Source organism: Notechis scutatus, chromosome 11, assembly GCF_049901735.1.
Source record: "Notechis scutatus isolate UNSWTSFEM ecotype Mainland chromosome 11, rNotScu1.2, whole genome shotgun sequence".
Lineage (NCBI taxonomy): Eukaryota > Metazoa > Chordata > Lepidosauria > Squamata > Elapidae > Notechis > Notechis scutatus.
In genome coordinates this window covers 10,541,760-10,568,310 of record NC_142019.1, presented here as the reverse complement: position 1 = coordinate 10,568,310, position 26,551 = coordinate 10,541,760, and the positions used below count along the sequence as shown (strand labels likewise).

Below are 26,551 nucleotides of genomic sequence, written 5' to 3'. Positions count from 1 at the left end.
TGATAAGCTCCTTTCCACCCCAACCCCGAAAACACCAGGACTTCTGAAACTCACAAACCAAAATTACTGCTTTGCATAATGACAGCATATTTCTTACAGATTTACCAAACAGATTAGCAGTTTCCAGTGTTTTCGTTCTTCAGAAAACATTCTTCTTCTGTCTTCAGAAGATTGGTGCCATCATTCTGAATTTGATAATCATCCATATCCTTCCTCTGTTTATGAGATATCACTTCAAAATTACCCTATATTCCAGATGAATTTTGGATGGATAAATGTCAAGCAAGAGGTCCAGTTTTTGGCCTCTTGGTTGATGAATGGATTGATAGTTGTAGTAAGCAAATGCAGTTTGGGAATAAACACATTCATTATTCATCACCAGTGTCAAGTATGTACACAGAGCTCCAATCAGCTCTGCATCTTTTGACCTGGATAGCATATTCCCAGTACACAACTAAAGTAGTGGTTAAAACAGCAAAAGAGTACAGCAGCTCATCTAAGCTATTAGAATGGCTAGGGGGAAAAAAAGGTTGAAGGAAGATATTTTCTCAGCAATTACTGAATTGTATGTTTTATTTGCTCCAGATATAATAAAGTATTATTAGGATCACATATTGCACAAGAGCCATGATTGCGCAGTGGTTAGAGTGCATTATTGCAAGCTAACTCACTGTTCACTGTCAGGAGTTCAATCCTGACCAGCTCGAGGTTGACTCAGCCTTCCATCCTTCCGAGGTTGGTCAAAGGAGGAGCCAGATCATTGGGGGCAATGTGCTGGCTCTGTAGAAAGCACTGTGAAGTCTAAGTGCTATTGCTATTGCTAAACAAAAGAACACTTAAATTGAGACCACAAGATGGCATGTGGTTTCTCCTACAAAACTTGAGTTTCTCCAAAAATAACTGCAGTACCATATTGTGATTCTTTAACACAATGAAGGAGAAAATACTAAAATAGATGGGAAGCAATCATGCTAACTGCATTTGACTCATTTATTTTAATTGAAATGAAGAGAGGTCCTTTTTGTCTTGACCTCATCATTTTTGGGGGTGCACATCTTCTGAATGACCTCTGAAGAGTCCTTGGACATGCCAAGGACTGCAACTGAGGTCTTTTGCAAACAGAAGAGAATGATCTATCAATAGCAATGTCCCTTCTCTACAATAGCAGAAAATAACGAGTGCCTTACAATGAATCACATGTACTTAATCCATCTAGCTTAAGATCATTGACACTGATTGGCAGCCAATCTCCCAAATTTTAGGGCAGAATATTTCCCAGCTTTACCTGGACCTACCAAGGACTGACCAGCAATCCTCTATATTGCAAAATAGATATTCCACCAGTGATGTACCCTCCTGCAACTACCAAATCATCAAACCCAAGCAAGGGTAGGTCCAACTCATTTTAAAAAACAATCTGACATAAATCTAGGCCTATTGATATAATGGGCTTTCAGCAATCCATATTGATGAGGTGAAATGCAGTTCTCCATTATTCCCAAGCTTGAAAATATACAATTTGAAACCAGAGCCTGTCTGGCTTGTGGCTATTATCTGTATTAATCCAAAATGAATAATCAAGAAAAAAAAACCCTTATATTTATGAATTCACAGAGGATGCAAAAATCAATCTTAGAATTTCTCAGCTGAGTTTCTGTTTCCTAATGCTGCATATTTAGTGCTTGCCAGTTGTCACAGGCAGATGTAATAAAACCTCTTTTGCCATCTATTATTTCAATATTTAAGCAATGCTGATTTGACAACCATAAGGTTTGCTAACAAGTTAGTTAAATATTAAAATAAACATTTGGAAAAAGCATGAATTATTGTACACACACAAAAATACAGCTCACAAATAATGGATATACAAGACTAAAGGCTGGCTCTGGGTAACTAAAGTGATTTAACAACATTTTATTTCACATACGTTTAGATTTGACTCAGTGTTTTGGAACACAACAGGATGAAAAGAAAGAAAAATAAACCCACCAATCTTATTTACCATCTTAGTTTGTGAGTGTTAATGCACACGACCATACCATAGATGGCAGTTTTGGTTTGCAAAAAGCTGAAGGATGTGAATAGATTTCTCTAAAATAAGGTGCCTGTAGATTTGGAACTGTAGGTCTCCCCTGACTTTCTAGATATCATTCATGTAAATAGTCAAGGAGAAATAAATGTACTCCTTGACTTACAACCTCAGTGGGTCCCAAAATTTCTGCCGTTAAGCGAGACAGTTAAGTGAATTCTGCCCCATTTCAACATTTGCTGCCACAATTGTCAGGTGAATCATTGCAGTTGTTAACTTACATGGTTGTTAAGTGAATCTGGCTTCCTCATTGGCTTTGATTGACAGAAGGTTGCAAAAAGTGACTACTGCAACTGTCATAAATATGGGACTGTTGCCAAGTGTCTGAATTTTGATCGTGTGATTATGGGGATGTCGCAACAGTCGTAAGTTTGAAAAAAGGTCATAAGCACATTTCCCCCCCCCCCCAGTGCTGTTGTAACTTCGAACAGAGAACTGTTATAAGTCAAGGACTGCCTATACAGCAGTTTATCCACACAGAAGTTGGGAGGCTGCTCAAAATGCCAGCAGGGTTCCACCTAGCTGGGAAGACTCTCTACAAAATGGCTTGAAAGTCCACAAAAATTTAAAGGGGTGCCTTGCAGTTTCCAAGTTGTTTCCTTCCTTTGCAAAGGAGCTTTTGTTTTTGTTTGTTTCTACCTTATTCTCAGGGAGAGTGAATAGGTTGTTTCTTGCTCAGTGAATCTTTTGTGAGCTTGTTTACTTTTTGAAGGTAACAGTATTTCCATTGCTCTGAAATCTCCCAGTCTGTTTGAAGGCCCATGTGATGACCCGGGGTGTGACACAAAAATAACACAGTCACAAAAGTAGAATAAATTCTCTTTAATGCCTCCAACTTGGGCCCCAACATCCAATTATCCTCGGCTTGATATCAAACTCTTTCAAAAACAGTCTATGAAGAGAGTAAATGCACTCCGAACCAAAAGTAAAAATAATTAGAAATTTAAAAAAACCAACACAAACCACACTGGAGTCATTAACACGGCAGGCCAGGATGATAAATTGCAGACTTCCACAAGATAACGCAGCAACCACAGTTAGGAAGACGCCAAAACTCAGATAAGCCTCAACCAAGATAAAGCACGCTTTGCTTCCAGCAAAGAGCTATTTAAAATGCCCCACTTATATCCTGTTGTCCCAGCTGCAACTAATGAAAGGGATCAGGGCCTTTTCCTCTCCTATAAGACATGTTGCTCTCTTCTCTGTTCCTCCCTGCGTGCCCTAGGATGAAGAGGGGGTGGCCCTGAGTCTTCCTCTGAATGCCCAGCCGGACTGTGCTCTTCCCCTGTTTCTTCCACAGCCACCGGAGCCACACTTCCACTCCCTGTCAGCTCCTTAATCTCCCCCTCAGAGTCAGACTCCAACAAGGGCATGAGAGCCCATGAGTTGAGATTCTTCCTGTATGGAAGTGTGGAAAAACTGGGACGCTGCAGAAGGTTGGAGAGGTATTTACACAATGAAAGGATATTCCTAAACACACACACACACACACACATACACACACACACACACGCACACCTTGACCATCTCAATAAATAAGTGTAAGAAAGCTCCACTCTACCTGCTAGAATTTTATCCAGATTATTATTTTTTTCTTTGAAAGAAGATCTGTAAAGTAAATAAACTTTCATCTAACCAAATGAAAAATGGTACAGAACTACTTTTTTCTGCACAATACCAGACCAATTCAGTTTTTTCATGAAAGCCATGTTACTACTTTTCCTTCTGACAGTAAGCAAATATTTTAAGCAATGAGAGAAGCCACCTGCAAGTAACCCCAAATATTCAGCATGGAAGGAAAATGCCCAAACATGGGGGCATGCATAAGTGCACCAACGTGGCTACTGTCCCTGTCCTATTGTTTATTTTATTTTTCTTATATGTACCCATTTCATGTATTCATAACTACCGTGTTTCTCATATAATAAGGCCGGGTCTTTTTTTTTTTTGAGCCCCGAAAAAATGGCTAGGCTGTCTTTTCGGGGGTGACTTAATTCCCCCCTCTTGCATCTTTGGGCAGGTGGGCAGCGACAGCTTGGATGTTGACCTCGGTGTTGGTGGGGCACTTCATATCAGGGTCAACGCAGGCAGCACCATATCTGGGTGTGCAACAAAAGTACTTCCTAATGGCAAGCCCCCCCCCACCACCATCCCCCCCCATTTCGCATGTTTTATAGCTTAATTTGGGGGGAGGGGCTTAATTTCATTTCATGCCTATAAAACATGCTGGGACTTCCTATTGGGGGAGGCCATATTGTTGGAGAAACAAGGTATGTATATACTTATACCTATTATCTTGTAAGCGATTGACAAATCAAAATATAAATAAATAAATAAATGTCAAAAGTCATGAGTTCTTGCTCCTTGAAGGATGAATAAGTGTTAGAGAATAATATATAGAATATGGGGTCATTGGTGCTCTCAGAGCTTGGTTATATTTTTGTGGACATTTCATTACCCAACTAGGTAACATCATCAATGTTAATAGAGTGTGTGCCAACCTTTCAGTACTATTGATATGACCTAGTCTGGTAATCCCAAAGATGCTTTTTTTCAAGAAGCAACTGGACTTTTTGTTTTTTCTTTGAAGATATTTTGCTTCTCATCCAAGAAGCTTCTTCAAGTCTGACTGGATGATGGGGAATGGAAGGATTTATACTCCTTGCAGACAGCTGGACATTTGCATTCTTTTAGAGAGTCATTGAGGTCACCTGGAGGTTTATCTGTGTCATCAGGATCACCTGAGTGGTGCAAATTGGTGTGGAGCCTTCTTGGAACTACTGAAAGGACTGTGTTGTAGATTGGAGATAGATAGTAACAGCAGTAGCACTTAGACTTTTGTACCACTTTATAGTACTTTACAGCCCTCTCTAAGTGGTTTACAGACTCAGCCTATTTGCTCCCAACAATTTGGGTCCTCATTTTACCCACCTCAGAAGGATGGAAGGCTGAGTCAACCTTGAGCCTGGCGAGATTTGAACAGTTAAATTGCAGGCAGCTGGCAGGCAGCAGAAGTAGCTTGCAGTACTACACTCTAACTATTGTACCACCGAGATTTTGTATCTCTCCCTCTGTTGAGAGAGGGCTGTTCAGTTTTGACATAGATGGCCTCTTTAACCCCTCTTTCAAACCAGTGGTCCTATCTGTCCAAGATATGGATGTTGTTGTCTTCAAAATGTCTTTTAAATACAGGTGGACTGCTGAATCTAGTCCTGATGTGTTTCATCTTCAAAAGAAAAAGCAGAAAGTCCAGTTGCCTGTATAAAAAAAACACCTTTGGGACAACCATGACCTGGATGACTGAGAATCTCCATAGACATCTAGTTTGGTAATGCAACACTTGTGAGAAAACAACCAATCTCAGACAGCATAAAGGACCCCACAGTTTAACCCTAAGGTACAAATATCATCTTCTATCGGAACAACTTATATGCCATTTTGATCCTCTATCCATTACTATTCATTATGTTGGAAACTTATCTGGCTATATTACTTTTTCCTCTCTTGGCAAGCGAGGAATACAATTATGCATATTTCTCCCAACACAAACATTTTTGAACATATCATTCCTCATGTATGCATTTTTGCAAGTAGTTTTTCCCTAATGTAACACATTTTCAAACATCATTTTCACTAATATGTGCTTGTTGTGTGTACTTTCTCCTAATATATTCAGATTGCTCTGTAATTTTTGGCTGGGGAACTGCATCTCAAAATTTAGAGAAGTGCCACTACGAATAATGATAGTTTTGGTTTGTATATGGAGGGAAAAAAGAATAAATCAGGAAAGCGGTTATAAATCAGACTGGGGTTAGAAATCAAAAGGTCTTTTGTGTCTAATATTAATACCCCATTCCTAATTAACAGCTCATTTTAACTCTTGAAGAAGTCTATTGGTCTCTCTAAATATATAAAGATGTTTCCATTAAAGTTGTTGGAAGAGTTTTCTGTGAAGGAGAATTAAACTGGTACTTGAAGCTACTTGCTAAAAGTTTGTCTCCTTAAATTTGTACAACACATTGGCTTTAGCATACCTCAAACAGGTACCTCATAAGACACAATCTTCTATTGCAGAGGCCTCCAAATTTGGCAACTTTTAAGACTTGTGGACTTCAACTTGCAGAATTCCTCAGGCAGCCATACTGGCTGGGGATTTCTGGAACTTAAAGCCCACAAAATAGCCAAATTTGGAAACTGCTATTCTATTGCATTTGATTTCCCTGAAGTTCTCCAGGTTCTTGAGAAGTTTACTTTGGTTTTAAAATCTGAAAGTCTCTTTTAAAGCTACATGTTTCTGAAAGCTGAACCTAAGTCTGTTCATTGCAACCCTGTTCACTCTTCCAGTAAACTATTTCTATGCTAAATTAATCGGTTTTAGTGTTCACCCCGGTTTTACAAGGATCGAAATTGCTATTTCAAAACCATTGGGTTGTAAGCATGTGCCCTGTAGTGGGAGACTTATTTTTCTCCATCAGATTCCAATTTCCCCAAAGTGGATCCTTCTCCATCTTATTTATTTAGAAATGCACTTGATTAGAATTCGGGGTAGACTTTCTTCACCATTACAACTATAATTGATTGTTGAAATAATCACAGCAGTATTATAAATTGTGGACTGTTATCTTGTGGTCATTTGTGGAGTTTATTTACAGGAAGTCCTTGACTTATAGCCATTCATGTGAAGTTACAACGGCACTGAAAAAAAATGAATTATGACCATCTTTCACATTTACAACCATTGCAGGATCCCCATGGTTATGTGAGCAAAATTCAGACACTTGGAAACTGGCATATATTTATGACGGTTGAAGTGTCCCTGGGTCATATGATCCTCTTTTGCGACCTTTTGACAAGCAAAGTCAATGGGGAAGCCAGATTCACTTAACAACTGTGTTATTAACTTAACAACTATTTTTTTTAAGAACTGTGCCAAAAAAGGTCGTAAAATGAGGCAAAACTCACTACCAACTGTCTTGTTTAGCAGCAGAAATTTTGGGCTTGATTGTAGTGGGACCATCCTCATCTCTGCTCTATCCAAGAGCTTTCTCTTTCAATCTTTTAGATACTATTTCTAAACTTCTTGTCTTCATAGACCTTTACTATGGGAACACCGGATGAACGGCTTTGTAAATTTTTCATTTTCCCCCACTCCTTTTACTGTATAGATTTTTTTTACTTATATTGTCTTTTTTTTTTTACATAGCTGTCATTATGAATTTTATCTTTTTTAAAGCTACTTAGATAACTTTGTGGTTCAAAAATATAAAAATATAATTGCAAACACAACATCTTGCAAAACAAATTATTCTAGTACAGCTTGCTAATATTTAAAGTCCTCCCCCAGAGGTAGATAGCAGAAATACATTTAACAACCACTACAATAGTAATGATACACACACACACACAAACACATCATTAAATGAGGTGAAAAATAATGAACGTGTTCAGATATCAATCCACCTGGTTTAATTTGCTCCAAATGGATTGCTTTTTATCTGGCTAAAGCTATTAGTAGGCAGCTTAATAAGTTCAAGGTTCAATTTATCTGCAAACAAGCATAAGGGTTAATGACTAAATTATATGTTATTTTATTTGAGGACAAGATCTTGTCAGCTTTGGAAAATGACCTACAAATTACCATTTAGAAAAAGGATTGGAATAAGTTTCCGGGTTCTAAGGCTATATTTTCATTTTCTACCCAAAGTCCAGGAAATTCTATTGAAATAATGCATGTCTTTGGTGAAATGGCATGTAAAAATAAATTGAAACTCTGCTGGAATAAGTAATGAGAAATATGCATATTTTCATCTGTGATGGATATGCCCAAGAATTAAAAATAACTAGGACTTACTATTTATAAGAAATGCATAAAATAATCTATCAGTAAATCAAAATAAACCTCCAATTAGTTTTGGGAGGAATATTCATTAAGCTGGAAGGAAAATCTAAAGAGATGGTGATTCATATATCAAGACTGGTAAGATTGGTGACAACAGAACATCAAAAACAGGGATTTTAGATAAGTGGTAAATTTTGGGACACAGAAAATTTAAATTATTTGTACAGCGTGGAACAGAGAAACCATACTCTTTTTTGTTTATTTTTCATCAATTAACAAAATATGGGACAGAACTGCCAGCTCGTTACAATTAGATGTGGTGGAATTTGTAAAAAGTTCTAGAGTTGCTAGGTAATATTCACAAGGAAAACTTTAAAAGTCATAACATACAAACATTTCATATTCTGGGACATTTTAATGTTGCCTTGTTTTTATTTATTGTTTTTATGTTGATTCCAGGTGATCCTGTCTGAAGAGCATACAGAGGGACCACCAATGAGATTTGTTTCTTGGCAATCATTCAAGGGGAATCTCCATTAAAAAGCTCACCATCTATGGTTCACCTGGATGGGCAACGTTTGTAGAAATGGAAAGAGGAAACAGAACTGCAAAGCAGCAGACTGGGTACTTTCAAACCCCTCATCAATCGTTGTGCGATCCATTAGAGATTATCAGATCTGCATTAGTTTTTTATGATCCAAAGCCATCAAGAGGACTCGGAATGCTATTCTCATCATTTCTACACAGAGGGGCCAAACAGTATGATACATAGAGTAGCAGGATAATAGAATTACAGAGTTGGAAGGGACCTTAGAGATCTTCTTGTCCAACCCTCTGCTCAAGCAGGAGACCCTATAGCATTCCAGACAAGTGGTTATCCACTCTCTTCTTAAAAGTTTCCAGAGATGGAGCACCTTCAACTTCTGAAAACAAGCCATTCCACTGGTTAACTGTACTCACTGTTAAGAAATTTCTTCTTAGTTCGAGGTTGCTTCTCTCTTTGATTAGCACATAGCACATGGAAACAACCATTAGCATAGGAAGTCAACTTCAGTCAAATCCTAGCTCATCCTGCATTTTTTCCCCTTTCAGTGACTAATCAGAGGCAGGTAGGACTTTCACAAACTGGACATAAACATGGGAGAACTTTCCAACACATGTTCCTCAGCTATTGCCAAGAGATACAGTTTGCATTACTAGAGATTTGTATCAAAGGACTTACCTTTTCAGAATTCATGTTGATTCCTCTTCTGCAAAACTTATCCTTCTTTGTCCTGATAATTTTGCTTATATATTTCTTTTCACCATTGTATATAAAACCAGTAATAAGCCATCTGGATCACTTTGCTAAAAGTGGTATTATGTTGCTTACTTTTTACTCTTCTGATACAGTGTGTACTCTTGGGTATATATTAGAGAGTTATGGTTAAAAAATTTGCAATTTCATGACAGTTCTTTTACAATTCTCAGAAAACCTTTGGAAATGGCAGTTCGTTGTAGGCTGGCCTGTCAATTAACAACCTGTTGCTGTTATTTCCTGCATTTTCTCAAATCTTGTTCTTGAAAACAGCAATCTGGGCACTGATAGGTACCCACTCTATACCTTCTGCCATAAAAAAAAAATTAACACAAACACTCACTTTTCTAAAAACCTCCATGCATTTTAATTGGTTTTTAAATTCTGGAATCATGCTTCTGATTTAATATTTTTAAATATAGTAGTCACTTTTCATGAGACGAGTGGCCATATAAATTCTCCAATTCCAATCATTTGGCAGGTCTAAACTATGCCATGATTAGAACATGCATACATCCAGTTCATGAATTTTTAAAATATTTTTTTTTAAATCATGTTATTATTATTATTATTTAAATAACTCAAAGCAGTGAACATACCTGATACTCCTTTCCTTCTCATATTTTCCCCACAATACTGTGAGGTAAGTTGGACCGAGACTGAGTGATTGGTTCAAATCACCTGAATGCCTAAATGGAACTAGAATTCATTGTCTCCTAGTTTCTAGCCCGGAGTCTTAATCACTACACCAAACTGGCCTTCAATTGGCGTCACACTTGTTTCATTTTCCTATTCCTGACTCCCTTTAACTCAGGACAATTAGGCCAGGAACATATTAATATAACCATAAATATTTTTAGGGACATACTGTATTTTGCTTCTGAGGATTTCTAGTTTCTCAGAAACTACACTTCCTTTGACATACAGAATAATATCTCTTCCAATAAGTTTTTGTGTGTATTATTCCTCGAGAAACTGCATCCAGAAATAACAATATTCTACTGGTTTTATGATGTCCAACTTGTTCCCAACAAGTTTCCATTATTTTCACAACTCCATAAAACCAAACATTACAGCTCCCTAATTTTGGCTGGGAGGCTTCTAGAATTTGCAAGGAAATACTTATGATCTTTATCTTCCCATAGGTCTTTAATATGTACATTTTTTTGGTGATCCTTTAGTTCCTTTTACATTCTATTGTTCATGATCTTGGCTTATTTATATTTCTGTTTCTATTCAAACATTCAGAAATATTTCAATCCACACTCCCCGATTAAATTTGCATTTAATCATGCATGGAAATGAATGCATTATTTTCTCTCAAAACATATATTGATTAAACTTATTTTGATTTTTTTTTAACCTGGGCAGTCAGGAAGTATAAGCCAAATGAAAAATGATGTTCCAATTTGCACATTACTCTAAGGGGTGCAGATCCGGTCACTTCACAGAGGAATTCACAAACACGACATTTCTTAATCATCTGGACACTGGGCAAAAGAGATGCATGTTTTCAGTGTGTTGGAGAACAAAATGAAAATTACGAAGAAAGAACATTTACAGTAACAGCCTTGTTAATCTCTATTACTCCACTACACAAAGTCAGAAATTCTTTCCATTGTTTCTTTGTATAAGCTGATCCCAGAAGATGTATTTCCTCTTCAAAATCTGGTAGTAATTGTTCCTATGGTTCATTAAATCTTTAAATCAAATAATCACTTCCTTGGAACATCAGTAAATGTCAGACTAAGAAAAGCATCAGCATAGATTACTCGCCATTGCTGGAAATGGTCTATTAAACAAACACACAACAACCTACAAAAGGGAAACTTCTCTTTCTTCATTATTTCCAATTATACGCTTGACCCCCTCCTCTTCAAATATATATTTAAGGTCTTACTACTGGAGCTGGCATCCTTATCCCTAACCTGACCTAACCTGAGTTTAATCTGAAAATTGAAGATGGGAGTAACGATGCTTCTCAAAATGCAAAAATATTCTGTTGATATAGTTAAAACTTTAAAAAGGCTATGGTAACCTAGGGCTTCCAAAGTTCCTTGGAATTTTCACCTTTCCTGTTTCCTGGTTTCTAAAAGATAAAGGTAGCATGCAATCTGTTGCTCTGACATTTTAACATGTTCTAAGCCGCCATGGGCAGCTTCGTTGTCAAAAGATGAAAAATAACACAATTTTGCCTTAAAATAAATGAGACCAATGCAAGGTTGAGAGGGAAGGTGCATTTCATTGGCTTTAAATCAGAAGTAACAAAATATGGATTCCTTCCAAGTGGGAATAATCTATTAGCCTGGATTTAAAAAAATACTTTGCAAATGCAAAGTATTCAAATTCATTTGCAGCTTGCTCCAACAGTAAGGATAAAATTATTCGGCTACTTATTACCATCAACATAATTATCAGGCATACCCAAAGAACTATATCAAGTGTTAATAACATATATAGTTGAAAAGTTATCTATGGAGATGAAACAACAAACTCTCTTTCCAAGTGTGATGTCTTCACTTATTCATACCTTACAAGTATCATGTCAACAATTCAATTTGACCAGATGCCTAGTGAAAGTCACATCCTTATTGTTGATTATGATAATTAGCATTTACTAGGTGATTTCTGGCATACTCAAGGTATTACACAGACATTATAATTTCAACTACCTTATAAAGTTAACCATTATTATTATTTCCATACTGTAACAGGGGTCATTTATATATAGTATTGAGAAATGAACTTGGAAGTTCCCTAATGGTAATGCATGCCTATCTGAATTAGATTACAAAAGCTCTCTTCTCTTTGATATATAATAATGAGAGGCAAATTGGGATGCTAAAGTTTAAAGCAGAAGGGGAACAAGTCAGGCTGAACACGGGCAGAGTAATTAGATATGGGACATAACAATCAGTTTCCTCCACAAAATGTTGTAATCAGTGAATAGGATGCATTAATAAAAGCCACATTTGTGATCAGAATGCTAGGAAAAAAATCAAGACACATTTGCATAGCTGCATTGATCCCAACTGAACAGGCACTTAGTAGGCTAAAAGCAGCAGTAGGTATCCTTCAATACAAGTTGGTTTAACACCTCGGAATTCTATACCTCTATTGATATACTGTATGGGCTGATGAATATTGTACTGAGCTGCCTTCATCGTCAATTCTGATTCCTTCCATCACTCTTTACTACATACGAGATTTTCTGCATGACAATGTCTTACTCCTCTGGCTGCTTCAGAAGATAGCTGAATGATGGGACCCATCATTTTTCTAAAACTGAAATCTCACATTCTTGTCATTTTTGCGATTCTCTGCATCCACAAATTTCAAGCTAAGAGCTATGTTGTCCATTAAATTGCAGGCGTTCTGCTTCTTCTGACTTCTACAGCCATACATTCTATTTCACTTAATCTCTTCAGTCCTGATTTCCCTAAATTGATCCAGTCTACCAAAGTAAACACTCCATGGTGCCTCAAATATGTCACCGTTAAAGCAGTATTTTGATGAAGGGCATATGTGTTCAGCAGCAAGAGAATTCTCCAGAAGAGAATTTATTTCATAATTGACACATTAACACTCCGCTTGTCAGAATGTCTGGATCACGTTTGAGGCATTGGTGTAAGAGTCTTTTCAGAGGCTCTGTGGGGTCAAAAAGGGAGCAGAATAAGGTCTCCATCATGTAAGGAAATTACTTAAGTCATTCGAATCTTCACAGAGCTGGCCCATATACCTTCCTTATCATGACTTTTATAAATAGTTTAATCACAGCCTCTCTAATCTAAGAGAAGGTCTTTCTGTTTGAAAATATTGGCTGCCTTGTTTGTTTTTTTAATTAAAGATATAACTCAATAGATAGTGACCTTTCCTAGTTAGGGAGAATGCACACCAAACAATATGTCTATGGAGATTCTCCATCATCCATCTCATGGTTGTCCCAAAGGCACTTTTTCAAGAGGCAACTGGACTTTCTGAGCTGAAGAAGCTTCTTGGATGAGAAGTGATATGTCTTCAAAGAAAAACCAGGAAGTCCAGTTACCTCTTGAAAATTCACCTTTACAACGCCAAACTATAGATAAAGGAGAATATTTGTAGGTCAGGGTTGAAATGGGGTTCCTTCCAATCTGAGCTTGATTGTTTTCTTGCAGACATTTCATGATCCAACTAAGTGATATCATTAGCACAGGAGGAGAAGGAGGAGGAGGAGGACTGTGGTTTTCTCTGGTTTGTTGTTTTCTTCAGATGTTTCATTACCCAAACTAGGTAACTTCAGCTTACCAGTACCACATATAGGCATCATATGCTTCAGAAAGCACGAAAATGTAAGGACTAGCACTGATGATGTTACCTAGTTTGGGTAATGAAATGTCTGCCAGAAAACAACCAAACTCAGAGAGCACTAAGAACTCTGCCCACCAAACTAAAATATGTTTCATGTTGCTTTAACAAGTCTGAGAATCCATATGATCCCATATTCCAACTATTATTGAATAAAATATACTTAGTGCATTCTCCCATTACCCTGTGAGATTCAAGAATGCCCTACCAGGGAACTCCCTTCTCCTACCCAAGAAGGACAGCCTCCAACTAACACTGCTTAGAATCTTCATACACTTGATAATTAATTAGCTTTTTCTATTTTCACAAATTGCTCATTACTTTAGTGGTATGATCAGATCCCACTGCTGGCTGATTACAGCCATGCTTCACTCATACAACTCAAAGGAAAGGGTTTTCCATAAAATCCACTCACACACCTAACTTCCAGCTGTAGAAGGAAATATAGATGCATGTTTGATCCAGGCAAATGGGAGAGGGATGCTTTAGCTCAAGGAATGTCCTTCTTCCTAAAATGCAAACCTTTGGATTACCAACAGTGCCACCAAAATAAATACATGATACATTGCTGGGAAATTTATTGATCCTTTTGTCTTCCCAAGAAAAGAGTCAGTGCAGCAGTTTAATTAGAAAATAAAGTGTTTATTAAGAAACTAGACATAAAGACCTCTAGAGTCTCTGTGAAAGGGGAAATTCCCATTTTCATAGCACAAGATGATGAACATGGAGAGAAGGGAGAAATGATTTGGAATGAGGGGTTCTTATTCAATAATGAGGTAATGATTACAATAATTAAAATTGAAAACCATATCTCTCTCTCTCTCTCTCTCTCTCTCTCTCTCTCTCTCTCTCTCTCTCTCTCTCTCTCTCTCTCTCTCTTTCTCTTCTTAAGGCTCACAACTTAAAGTCTCCAATTTTGATGGCCCAAGGCTTGTGTTCTTCATTCATTTCACCCCTTTTTAAAATATATTAATTCCTTCAAATAAAGGAATTAACACCTGCTCCTCAGTTTTCCAGGCTCCTTCTCCCCAATACTTTGCCCTAAGAAAATGATTTAAATACACACAATAGCGGGCTATACATAAAATAAAACAAGATACAATTGTGTGAATAGGCTACTTTGGAGGTGGGTTGAACTTAACATGACACACAATAAAAAAACCCTTTTTGAAATGTAGGAGCAAAGTGTGCTTCCAGTTTTTATTCAGAAGAAAAAGTAGGGCATATCTATTAAAAGTTTGGAAATTAACATGTTAATTTCCAACCTACCCTGCTTTGACAAAAGCAAACCTATAATGATGTTACAATTTTGGTTTTCAGTTCTTATTTAAATGATTTGCTGTTTCAAGCTTAAGGATCGGGTGAATTCATGTGGCTTTTTCCACATTGTTAAAGCTATCCGTGGTTTTTGCACTTGCCTTGATTATTTGAGAAAACCAGCAAGAAAATAAATAAAGTGATACGTTTTATAAATAAACCTCTTCTGCAATTTGCAGAAAAAGACATTTCAGCCATTTTTAGGAATTTTTGTGAAAGAAAACCCCGTAAAAACAAAATGCCTCTGCAGTACGCCTAACTCTGAAAGATTTTCTGTGCTTCAGTCTTCATTCATCTTACCCCAAGAGAGTAATTGATCAAGATAAGCAATTTTGGAAGCTCTATAGTGCTGCAGAAACATTTGGCAAATTTGATAGCTCAAATAATTCTCTGCAACAAGCTAAAAATCTAAACAAATATTTTTGGTCCAGCCTGTCTAACCACTTGTCCTTAATAACAGTTTCACACAGTTTTCGGAGTGGGAATATTTGTAATTTGGAGAGGATGCCGTGGGATATTTTAAAAAATGGCTGTCCCTGGGAACTTTCTTATTCCTAAATTATGAGCATGGCAGTCACTCAACATCAATTCATCAAAAGACAAAGTTGTACGGTTGCTTCCAATCACAGTCCTTAATCTTTACCCCAAGCTGTTCCCTATTCCTTCCTCGGAGATAGGTATTTTTTTCCAAATAAAATTTAGCTTCGACAATAAACCATTTTTACTTCTAAGATGGTTATTAGGCTCAGAGGATCTGGAAGCAGATAAACATTTTGCTGGAGTCTTAATGCTTAATTTTACAGCATACAGGTAGTCCTCAACTTATGACCACAATTAAGCCCAAAATGTCTGCTGTTAAACAAGACAGATGTTAAGGAAACTTTGCCCCATTTTACAACCTTTCTTGCCACAGTTCTTAAGTGAATCACTGCAGTCGTTAAGTTAGTAACATGGGCATTAAGTGAATCTGGCTTCCCCATTGACTTTGCTTGTCAGAAGATCACAAAAGGAGATCACATAACCCTGGGACACTGCAACCGTCATAAAATATGAACCAGTTGCCAATCATCCAAATTTCAATCATGTGGCCATGGGGATGCTGCAAAGATTATAAGTGTGAAAATGGTCATAAGTCACTTTTTCAGTGTCATTGCAACTTTGAAGAGCCACTAGATGAACTGTTGTAAATCAAGGACTACCTGTACTAGATTCACCTTTATTTTCAATGAAATAATAATGAAAATAGTGATATAAATAGTGTGGGGTAAGGGAGTCGGGAGCACCAAGAGAGTTGCCTTAGAATGCATTAGTGTCCATAGGAAACATATTTGCTATTCCATGTTTTGCATTTGTAGGTATATTCCTATATAGTGGGTGGAAGCTTATTAAGGAGAGATCCAGAAGGACACATTTTCTGACAGTGAGAACAATTCATCATTAGAACACCTTGCCTCCTGGAGTTGTGAATGCTCCGTCTCTGGAGGTTTTCAAAAATAGACTGGATCACCATTTGACTAGGATGATATAAGGCCTCCTGCCTTGAGCAAGGGGTTGGACTAGAATACCTCCGAGATCCCTTCTAGCCCTGTGATTTTATGTTCCACATTTTATTACTACATTTGACTAAGACTCTAAAGAAGGTTATCTAATATTGATCATTCCATTTTTTTTCCATCAGAAAATGGGGGAAAAAATCCCCAACAGATATTTCTCTCAAGGGCCAACATTCTTCCTGCTCCCATTGGAGAAGACAGAGAGAGAGAGAGAGGGAGGGAGGGAATGGGAGAGAGAGAGAGAGAGAGAGGGGGAGAGAGAGAGAGAGAGAGAGAGAGAGAGAGAGAGAGAGATCTGAGTCTAGAATCAATATTTGTATCAACGCCAGAGACAAGACTCTTATTCCAATCTCCTTTTGCTTAGTTTGTATGCCTTGAGCCAACCATACATTCAGGGTGCATGACAGAATTATAATACATCTCTAACTTGGTGAGAAATTAATGGAAAGTGATGGAAGAGGAGGAAAAATGAGCCAGGAAGGCAGGAAAAAAAAATGGTTGGTTTGCAGATCGGAGATAAATAAAATAAATTTTTTAAAAAAACTTGTGGATTTCTTCTACATTTTTTTGTCCCTACACTTGTTGAGATCTGCAACACCGCTCCTCATCCATCCAAGGTGTGAAGTCCAGGAGCAATTTACCTCCCCACCACCTCACAAACACATGCACACACCCGTGCACACACTTGCACACACACACATACACACAACTCCCATCCCCAGAGATAAAGCCATTATACAAGCAGGAGGGAAGGGGCTGGTGTACAAAAACGGAACACTGAGATAGCCGAAGAGCAGGTCGAATGCATGAAAGGCACATACACTCACACGCACGCACACAAACAGAAGATCCTTCTACAAAAAAACATTTTTTTTTTTGTATTCAAAACAAAGCCACCAATATCATCTTCTTTTTTTTTTTTTAGGGTAAGCATAGTAGCCCAGGTTTTTTTCCCCTTGATTGCTTTCCATATAGGTTCTGGTACAATAGCTTTATGACTAGATGGGATATAAGGACAGGGGTGAAGAATTGGGAGCGTTAGAGGCTGCCTTCATTTTATTTTTTTCTTACCAAGGGTCTTCACTCGGTTAAAATATCTTCTGAAGCCTCGTCTCTTCTTGCTTTGGAGTATTCTCCCATAACCTTAGATTACTTGCAAGTGAGAGAGAATGGGTGGTCTTAATTGAAGGTTGCGATGTTGCAAGGATTCCAAGGCAGAAAAGAGCACCACTAAAATTGCTGGACTCGGATCAGTTGCTTGGGTCTTGTTTATTTATATGTAAAGAAAAAATAAAATATAAAGCAAAGTGCAACTGTTGTGTGACGCATCCTTTGAGAACATCTTTATCTCTCCCTCCCCCTTAAACAAAAACAACAACAAAATATAATTTTCTCCTGTTATGCCTTGTAGCAACATGGTGACCGTTGGAGGGAAAAAAGAACGCAAGGACCAACAGAAGAGGACAACATTCCTTTGATCTGGTGGCAGGAGGAAAAAAAAAACAAAGTACACCCCTTTGTTGTTGTTGTTGTTGTTGTTTTCAGCAGGATGCAGACTGAGGTCCAATCCCACCCAGTGGTGGCTTTGATCTGTGTACAGACCATGCTTTTGTGAAGTGTCCCAAATCTCTCAAAGGGCACAACCAACAAACTTGACATTGAAACAAGGAATCTTTTGAGGAGGTGGTTTTCTTTTTTTCTTTTTGATTTCACTTTTTTTTGTCTTTCACCTTTTTTTGTTTTTGCACGGTTGATTGTGTGTGAGTTTTTTGTTTTTTGCTCTTTTTAAAAGCCATGACGTCCTTTGCTGAAATAAACACTGACATCTTCAACATAAATGCCATGATGGTTAAGAGGATTAGAATGTCCAGGAAGGGTTATTGGATTCAACATAATTTCTCTGAAACCTAAAAGGCAGGGTGGGGGGAAATGGGGGTTTTGGGGGAGGAAGGAAACAAAACAAAAGAGAACAAAAAAAAGCAGAAGAGATAATAAAGAGTGGGAGGAAGGAAAAAAAATAATCTTCTTATCACAAAACAAATATTCAGACTAGGAAGGAATAGAGAAGTAGCGACATACATATAATTATCTGGAAAACAAACTAAAGCAGAATAAACCATCAGACTGTCTGCAGAAGGGTTATATTCATGCAATGTATAAGCTGGTATATTTTTGTTTTAGACATAAATCAAAGATATCAAATTAAATATAATTTTAGATATAAAATCCACCCTGTTCAAGATCTGACGTGTTATGGAATTTCTGTTGTTGCTGTTCTTAAAGGAAACTTCACTTGCATAGAATTAATTTTTTTTCACTTATTTATTTGTAAAATTAATTGGCTGCCCATCTTACAATACGGTAACTCTGGAGGGCCTACAATATTAAAGAATTAAAGCAATTTCCTTCCTTCATTGTTCACTTCTCTTCTGGGTTAGTGAAAGCTCATATAATATAGTGACAAATAAGTTGCAAGATGAAGAGAATTGGGTTTGAATTTCATCTCTACTATGATTTCACTTAATTTGGTTTGACTTCTCCAGTGAAGACTCAAGTGAGGCAGGGGTAACAAATAAATTTATGGAACTTTCTCTTGAGAAAAATCTACCAAGGCTTTGATACGCCCCACTGCTTTTTAGTAGCATGAGCTCAGAACAAGATGGAATTTGTTTATTGGCCTCAGTAACAGCAAGAGTGGTGGATATGGCTAGGATGACTTTCCCTCACTTTGGAAAATAGTTCATTCAGATGGGAATGAATCAACTATAGGAAGCAAGCCCCTTGATGGATTTCATTCCTTGCCTTCTCTTCACCCCCCAGATTGTTTCCAGAAAAAAAAGAAACAGAGACAGCAGACAAGCAGCAAACAGAATTGGAGGTACAATTATCAGCATTGGTAATTATGAGCCTTGGTGGTGCAGTGGTTAAAGTGCTGACTGTTGCCTCTCTGCAATTTGGCAGTTCAAATCCCACCAAGCTCAAATTTAACTCAGCCTTCCATCCTTCCGAGGTGGATAAAATGAGGACCCAAATTGTTGGGGGCAACAGGCTGACTCTGTAAACCACTTAGAGAGGCTGTAAAGCACTGTAAAGTGGTATATAAGTCTAAGTGCTATTGCTATTGGTCTGGCTATCTTTGAGACCATAAGAATTTAGACTCTCATGAATGAAGGCAAATATACATGTCCCAGGATAATGTTGCAGGATCCAATCTGGGTTGGTTACAGGGAAAAGAGATTTAGTCTTTCAAGCTTTTGGACTCGTGCTAGAACCCATTCTCAGGGAACTTCTCTCTCACCAAAATTTAGGAAATATGGAGAATGCAGAGAATTTAGACTCTCTGCAACAAGTGGCAAATTAGGAGGAACCAGAACTTCAGAGACAGTGCTCAATAAACATCTTGGTTCCACATTACACAGATGCTCTGCTTTATTGATCTGTAACCTACTGAAAGAGTTCCCAGACCTCTTGGGCCTGGATGAATTTAAACCACACAAGAGAAGAGAAAAGAAGGAAACAACCTTATTTAGTTTATTTTTTAGACAGAATTTTTAAAAACCCTGCAAAATACTGCTTAATTGTAAAAAAACCTATTCAACTGCAATATTCCCTGTGATGTTCTAAGGGAAGTAGAAATGTCCTCCACTTTGGTAAAATTATATAGGATATTTCAAATTATTTCTAATTCCCAAGAATAAATTGTGTGCACGAGTATCAATTTTGCAAGAGATAGCTGACTATTTATAGCCTTGTTTGTTCTGTACAGAAGGCAGAGTAGAAAACAGCAATTTAAGCCCACCAGAGTTTTAATAGAGATTATTTTTCAGTTCTTGGTTTGCAGGACTGGACATAAGACATTGCTTGCTACTTTTCTGTTTTCATGAAGAGTTTTATTTTCAATCTCCTGCTTGGTGCTAGCCTAGATTTCTAAGTTGTCTGAAGCAGAAAATTATTGCTTGCATTAGACTTCTAGAAAACAGATGGAAGGCCACAACTGTGAATTTGGAGACTAACATTTATTCAGAAGAGGCTCAAGGTAGGGATTTTTTTTGTCAGGTACTTGCAGCTTATAACTCATATTTTTAACCACCACGATACATCAGCTTTCAACATTCTACCAAACTGATATCAATCTGATTTGTCTTCTTCAATCTTGGGTGTTCTTGTTCTGTCTAAATTGATAGAGTGCCTACTTCCTAAAGATTATTTAAGATCTTTTGGGATATATCCAATTTGTAACTCATTCTGAGTAGCATTTATGTACTATAACGGTTTATCTGCTGTTCCTTTGGGAACTGACTATTTTTTGGTCTGTACTGAATTTTGGAAATCTGTATGTTTCAGCACTTAGGAAGAAACATAAAATGGCCATAAAATATGTACAAGTTCAAAGCACTTGAATTGGTTACCTAAATGAAAGTATGTTTCCTATATTATATTGTAATACAATATTGTTGTAATATTCTCCATCGTATAAAACTCTTTTCAGCTGGTGAATATTAGGAAGAGATCCTTGCCAGTATTTTCCCTTGGAATTTAACAGAAGCACGAGAAACAAGGCAAATGGCAGAGATCTCTGAAAAAATAATATATATATATAGCTCTTGTTCAAACAAGAATAGTATGGGCTCAAATGCAGCTGAAAAAGTCATGAAAAAACACCACTCTTAAGAATTTCTTAGTTATCATCTTCTCATCATTTTAAATAACAGAAGCCAATATTTTCTCACCAATCTCAGCAAGAACTGGGGGAAAATGTAGGGTAAAGGTTTTATATGGCAATAGACTGTATCAATCTTTGAAAAGAGTGAATTATAATTCCTCCTAAAATTATTATTTATCAAATTTATTGGCCACACTTCTTACCATAGGGTAACTCTAGCTAAGAGTGAAGTTGGTAGACACCTCCGTGTCACAATCAGTCTCATTAAAGTCTCAGGGAAACATTTGTCAACAATCCTTCAACTCACGGGGCCACCTGCCCTTTGTCACTGGAAGCTGCAGAATCTATTAGTAGAGCATTTTCACAAGTCTTCAGTCTCTCTTTCTCTTTTGCATCATTAATAGATGCAGAAGGCATAAAGAACAGCTTGCAAATTCAAAAGGAGGCTGCAGATATATAAGCACACTGACCTGATTCATTCTTTATGGAAGCGACACTAGAGTTATAATTATTCCTTCATAATGTTGCTCTCCTGTAACAATGACATTATTTACTCACCTCCAACAAACTAAAATATTACAAAAGTCCTTGTTTTAACTATTAACGTGTGATTTAGGGCATTCTAAAATGCTGCAGGTCAATATGGAAATGAGTCGGCTTCCTTCAAACTTCTTTGCTCTGGATAAATTGGTTTACAACTCCCAAAATTTGTACTGAGCAGAAATGAATGTTGACAATATTGGTAAAAGTTACCTGAAAAACAGTGGATTGAGCAATCACTAGAATACCTCTAGCCTGAAATTGACACTAGTAATTAATCACACTGACTAGAGTCAACCTGAATGACCTCAAGATGCATGCATTTTAACACTCAGAATTCTCAGCAATTGTGTAAGTCTGCATTTCTCCCAAGGTTAGCTAAATAAAATCTTCAGGTGTAAAATATATCTTTAAATGTCATATCTAACAAAATAATCAAAACTTTCCTTGATATTCTACATACTACATTTTCCAGTTATTCCATTTTGGAAACAGAAGGCTGAATTATATGGAAGATATTAATGATTCAGTCTCTCCATTTTGCTTTTAGATCTAGAAATGATTTTCAAATGTATGCCTGGATTAAGGTATTCAAAGACTATTTGGATGTCACTTGTGAAAATGCTCTTGAATATTTTCCTATATATTTGCTGCTTATCCTAAACCCCAAGTTTATCTCATATGGATCAGAAACCAGGATGGTGTTTGCTTGGAGGTATTTCATATATATATGTATTGGTCTATGTCTACCTATATATTTAAGTGACATAAACAATGTCAGGAGAAACCTGGCATATGGTATTAGTAAATCTCAAAAGGCTTTGGAATATGGATTGCATCTGGATGAATATTGCCTCTTTACTACCAGGTATTTACTACTACTATTACAGGTAGTCCTCGACTTACAAACACAATGGGGCCCAGAGTTTCTGTTGCGAAGCAAGGCAGTTGTTCAATGAGCTGTGCCCAATTTTACTACCTTCCTTGCCATGCTTGTAATTGCATCACTGCAATTGTTAATTGAATCATGAGGTTGTTAAACAAATATGGCTTCCCCATTGACTTTGCTTGTTGGAAGTTGGCTAGGAAAGTTGCAAATCCTGGCAATCCTATGACCCTAGGTGTTATGACTATAATAGCAATAGCACTTAGACTTATATATACCTTCACGGTGCTTTTACATCCCTCTCTAAGTGGTTTACAGAGTCAGAATATTGCCCCCAACAATCTAGGTCCTCATTTTACCCGAGGATGGAAGGCTGAGTCAACCTTGAGCCTGGTGAGATTCGATCTGCCAAATTGCAGTCAGCCCACAGTCAGCAGTAGTATAGCTTGCAGAACTGCTCTCTAACCACTGTGCTACCATGGCTCATCATAAAGAATTCATGATGTTTGTAATGTACCTGAACAGTCACTAAACAAATGGAAGTAAGTCGAGGACTATCTATACAGCTGGAGTTTTAAAATCTAAATTCAAAATAGGACCAAGGAAAAGGGCACGATCAGAACTCTTTGTTTTGCAATCCAAAATGTGGTTTAAATTTTAAAAGAATAGCTGCTGTTTTCCTGTTCAGAATCCATTCCTGTGGCAGCCTCATATAACTTTTAATCTAATCTAACAAGGGGATTCTCAAAGATCAATGGTGCAAAAATGCAGTCATTTTGGAATCATGGTTTATGCCGGAAATCGTTTTGGAAACTGAGGACAGGAGAAAGAATACCATACCCTGGTATATTCTAGGCTATTAGAAAGCGATGGAGCCCAAAGCTATCCAAACCATTCATCATGAAAATTTCAACGTAGAAAGTGGGGGAAGGATGTTGGACAAGGCATTTGTTTCTCTCACCCATTGGTGAGTGATGACATTCCTGGCAATCATGGAATAAAGCATGAGCATGGGGAGGCTTTGATATTTGCAGATGAAGACAAAGGGCTTGGAGTGAATTACGACTGGTCTGCAGGTCATGATAGAAACCTCCTATGATGGCTGGAAAGGGAAGCTGGAAGGTGAAATGATGCTGCTTGGTACAGAAAGGCCTTTGTTCACTGTCCCCCTTGCCTTTTCACCACCAATACTACATTTCTCTTCTGCCACCTTCATACAACACAACACACAGACACACACAAACACAAAAACACAAAGACACACTTATGCCCACAGTTTTCCAATGGTTTTCATGATCCCTTGTCATCTACCAAGCAAAGTATACTTAATTGATACATATGATATCTCAATCCTAGAATCATAGGGCTGGAAGAGACTGTAGAGATCTTCTAATCCAACCCCTTGCCCAAGGCAACAGTTCTTATACTATCCAAATAGCAATAGCACTTAGACTTATATGCCGCTTCACAGTGCTCTCTAAGTGGTTTACAGAATCAGCCTCTTGCCCCCAACAATCTGGATCCTCATTTGACCCACTTCAGAAGGATGGAAGGCTGAGTCACCCTGGACCCTGGTGAGATTTGAACTGCCAAATTGCAGGCAGCTGGCAGTCAGCAGAAATAGCCTGCAGTACTGCACTCTAACCACTGTGCCACCATGGCTCATGCACCCATTTTTTTCCCTGAAAGCCTCCAGCAATGAAGCATCCACAACTCCTAAGAGGCAAGCTGTTCTATTGGTTAATTGGTCTCACTGATAGGAAATGGCTTTGTCAGAAAATTGTTCTCACAATTGGGAGTGACTGCTGTTGCCATCTATGACTATCATTGCTGCTGCAGCTGATCCACTATGATTTGGATATATTAAATATTTGGGACATGCAGCTCTCCCAACCTTTGTCAGCTACAATTCCAAGAAGCTTTGGTTATCATGACCCACAGGTAAGATACTGGGAGATGTAATTCAACAGCATTCAGAAGTCAAGCACCCCTGAAGAATTTGATGATAAGGAAGAGGAACTGCACAAGTAGAAGGTTCAAATGTTCCTATTGGGCCATGAGAGCAGACATAGATGAACTAGTAGCAACCACAGAATCAGAAATACATAGCTTTATCTTCTTCTTGCTCTCTTTATGTACTATAGCCAACATGTACACACTGGCCCAAGTCTGAGGTTATTTAAAATCATTCTAAAAGAAGCCCTCTAATGAGGGTAGAACCATATATCAGTGGTCCAGAATCTGCTTCTCACTCCAAAGAGCCCAGATTCAGTTTCCAGATAGGGAAATGTTTAGATCCCAAAACCTGGAGACCTCTAGCAGTTAGTAAAAGTAACATCAGGGGCCTGACCAAGAAAGAAGCAGTTTTGTTTGTTCTTATATATAGCTAAAGAAGATCTGAAATTATATAGAAGAGAGTAGCTTTGGACTAAGAGTGGGCAGATCAAATCCCAGTTTAGTCACAAATCTTAGTAGGTGATTGTCTTCTCATGGCCCAGGGGAATGAAATTAGGGGATATCTCTATGCGAACCACCTTGAACTGTCAAAGGACAAGCAGGTAAATAAATAAACAAACAAATCATTGGGATTGTCAGGTTTACAGTTGCTTCTAGAATAGGGTTCACAAAACAGAGCATCCCTTCCTTAAAGTGCTAATTAGAGTTCTGTTTAACATACTAAATCGTGCTCCAAGGAGTATTCAGTTTGAAATATGCAGCCAAGATCTGTTTTCTGTTCTTGTGTATGGCTTATAAGGTGCAAATTATTAGTCACCTGTGGCCATTCCCCCCTTATCCCCCCCCCCATTCCCCTTCAGACAAAAAGCCACTGGAATAATTTCTATGGGTGGAGGAAGGATGTTCTTAGAGGACAATATATAGTATCTTTCTAAAGTGTATTCAATGGCTTATCCTTGAGAGGGCATTGTAAGAAACTATTGCAAAATCATCTTGATAGTCGTACCTCTTCCATGTAAAATGTTGGAATCTGTGCCACTTTACAGGAATAAAATTAGCCTGGTACTATTGGTACTGTCAAGGTGAGCTACCACAAAACTTTTGAAAGAATGGAACCCAATGAACCAAAATGTGACAGATCCTGGTGAGAGACCATGATCAAATTCTATATGTATAGAATAGTTTGCAAATCAAAGGGTCTCATTTTTACATGACTTCCCATGTAAACAATATGTAGAAATAGGCTACTAGTCATGTTGGCCACATGACCACAGAAATGTCTTTGGACAATGCTGGCTCCCTTGGCCAAGAAATGGAGATGAGCACCATGTCTTAGAGTCATACACAACTGGACAGGGGAAATATTTATCTTTATATATGTATGCTTCTTTAAACAACTACCCACCTTATAAATCAATTCTGGGTGACTCCCAATCAAAATTAAACCAGCATAAAAACCACATTAAAATGATAGAAAATTAAACACATTAAGCACACTAAAAATCCCAAATGGTTTGTCTAAAGGGGCTGTTTTGTATTTGTTTGCCTGAAGGGAAATGCTTGGCTTGTCTATTTACTGGATTTGAATATTCAGCTCCAAGTAAATTACCTTTCAATGGATTTTCTCAATTGCTCTGGACACTTTCAAGTTAATTCGATTTGAAGGTGACCTGATTTGAGAGGCATTTATGCACGTGCAAAGACACAAATTCAAAATCCCAAGTTAAAAGGTGGTAAATTCAAGTGTAACAGTAGCCCCACCAACAGCTAAAGTTCATCAGGAGAGCTCCTACCCAATGCAATTCATCTCCAGCCCCTTCTCATGTCAGTGTAATCATGTTAAAAAAAACAGATATTATTTAACATAGGTTTGGTACTTTTTCAGAATTGCTCAGAAAAAGTGAGAGGCAATAACAGAAGAAGTGAGAGGTGACAAAGCAGAAAGAGTTCTGTAGCTCCCATAACTAGGAGTTCAATCCTGACTGCCTCATAGTTGACTCAGCCTTCCATCCCTTTGAGGTAGGTAAAATGAGGGCCCAGATTGTTGGGGGCAATTTGCCAACTCTG

The 26,551-nt window shown here is 37.7% G+C and overlaps 1 protein-coding gene across 5 annotated transcripts in view; it reads right to left on the bottom strand.

The window, feature by feature from the left end:
• NTRK3 (neurotrophic receptor tyrosine kinase 3) overlaps window positions 1–26,551 on the bottom strand; it is a 430,772-nt gene that overhangs the window by 84,446 nt on the left and 319,775 nt on the right. For 2 of the 5 annotated variants that reach the window (XM_087972777.1, XM_087972778.1), the window contains one exon: window positions 17,347–18,346. The exons of the other annotated variants lie outside the window; for them this stretch is intronic. In XM_087972777.1, the coding sequence (XP_087828903.1) occupies window positions 18,225–18,346 (122 nt within the window). In that variant the 3' untranslated portion in view covers window positions 17,347–18,224. Of the gene's footprint in view, window positions 1–17,346; window positions 18,347–26,551 lie in introns of those variants that run through there. 5 annotated transcript variants of the gene reach the window in all.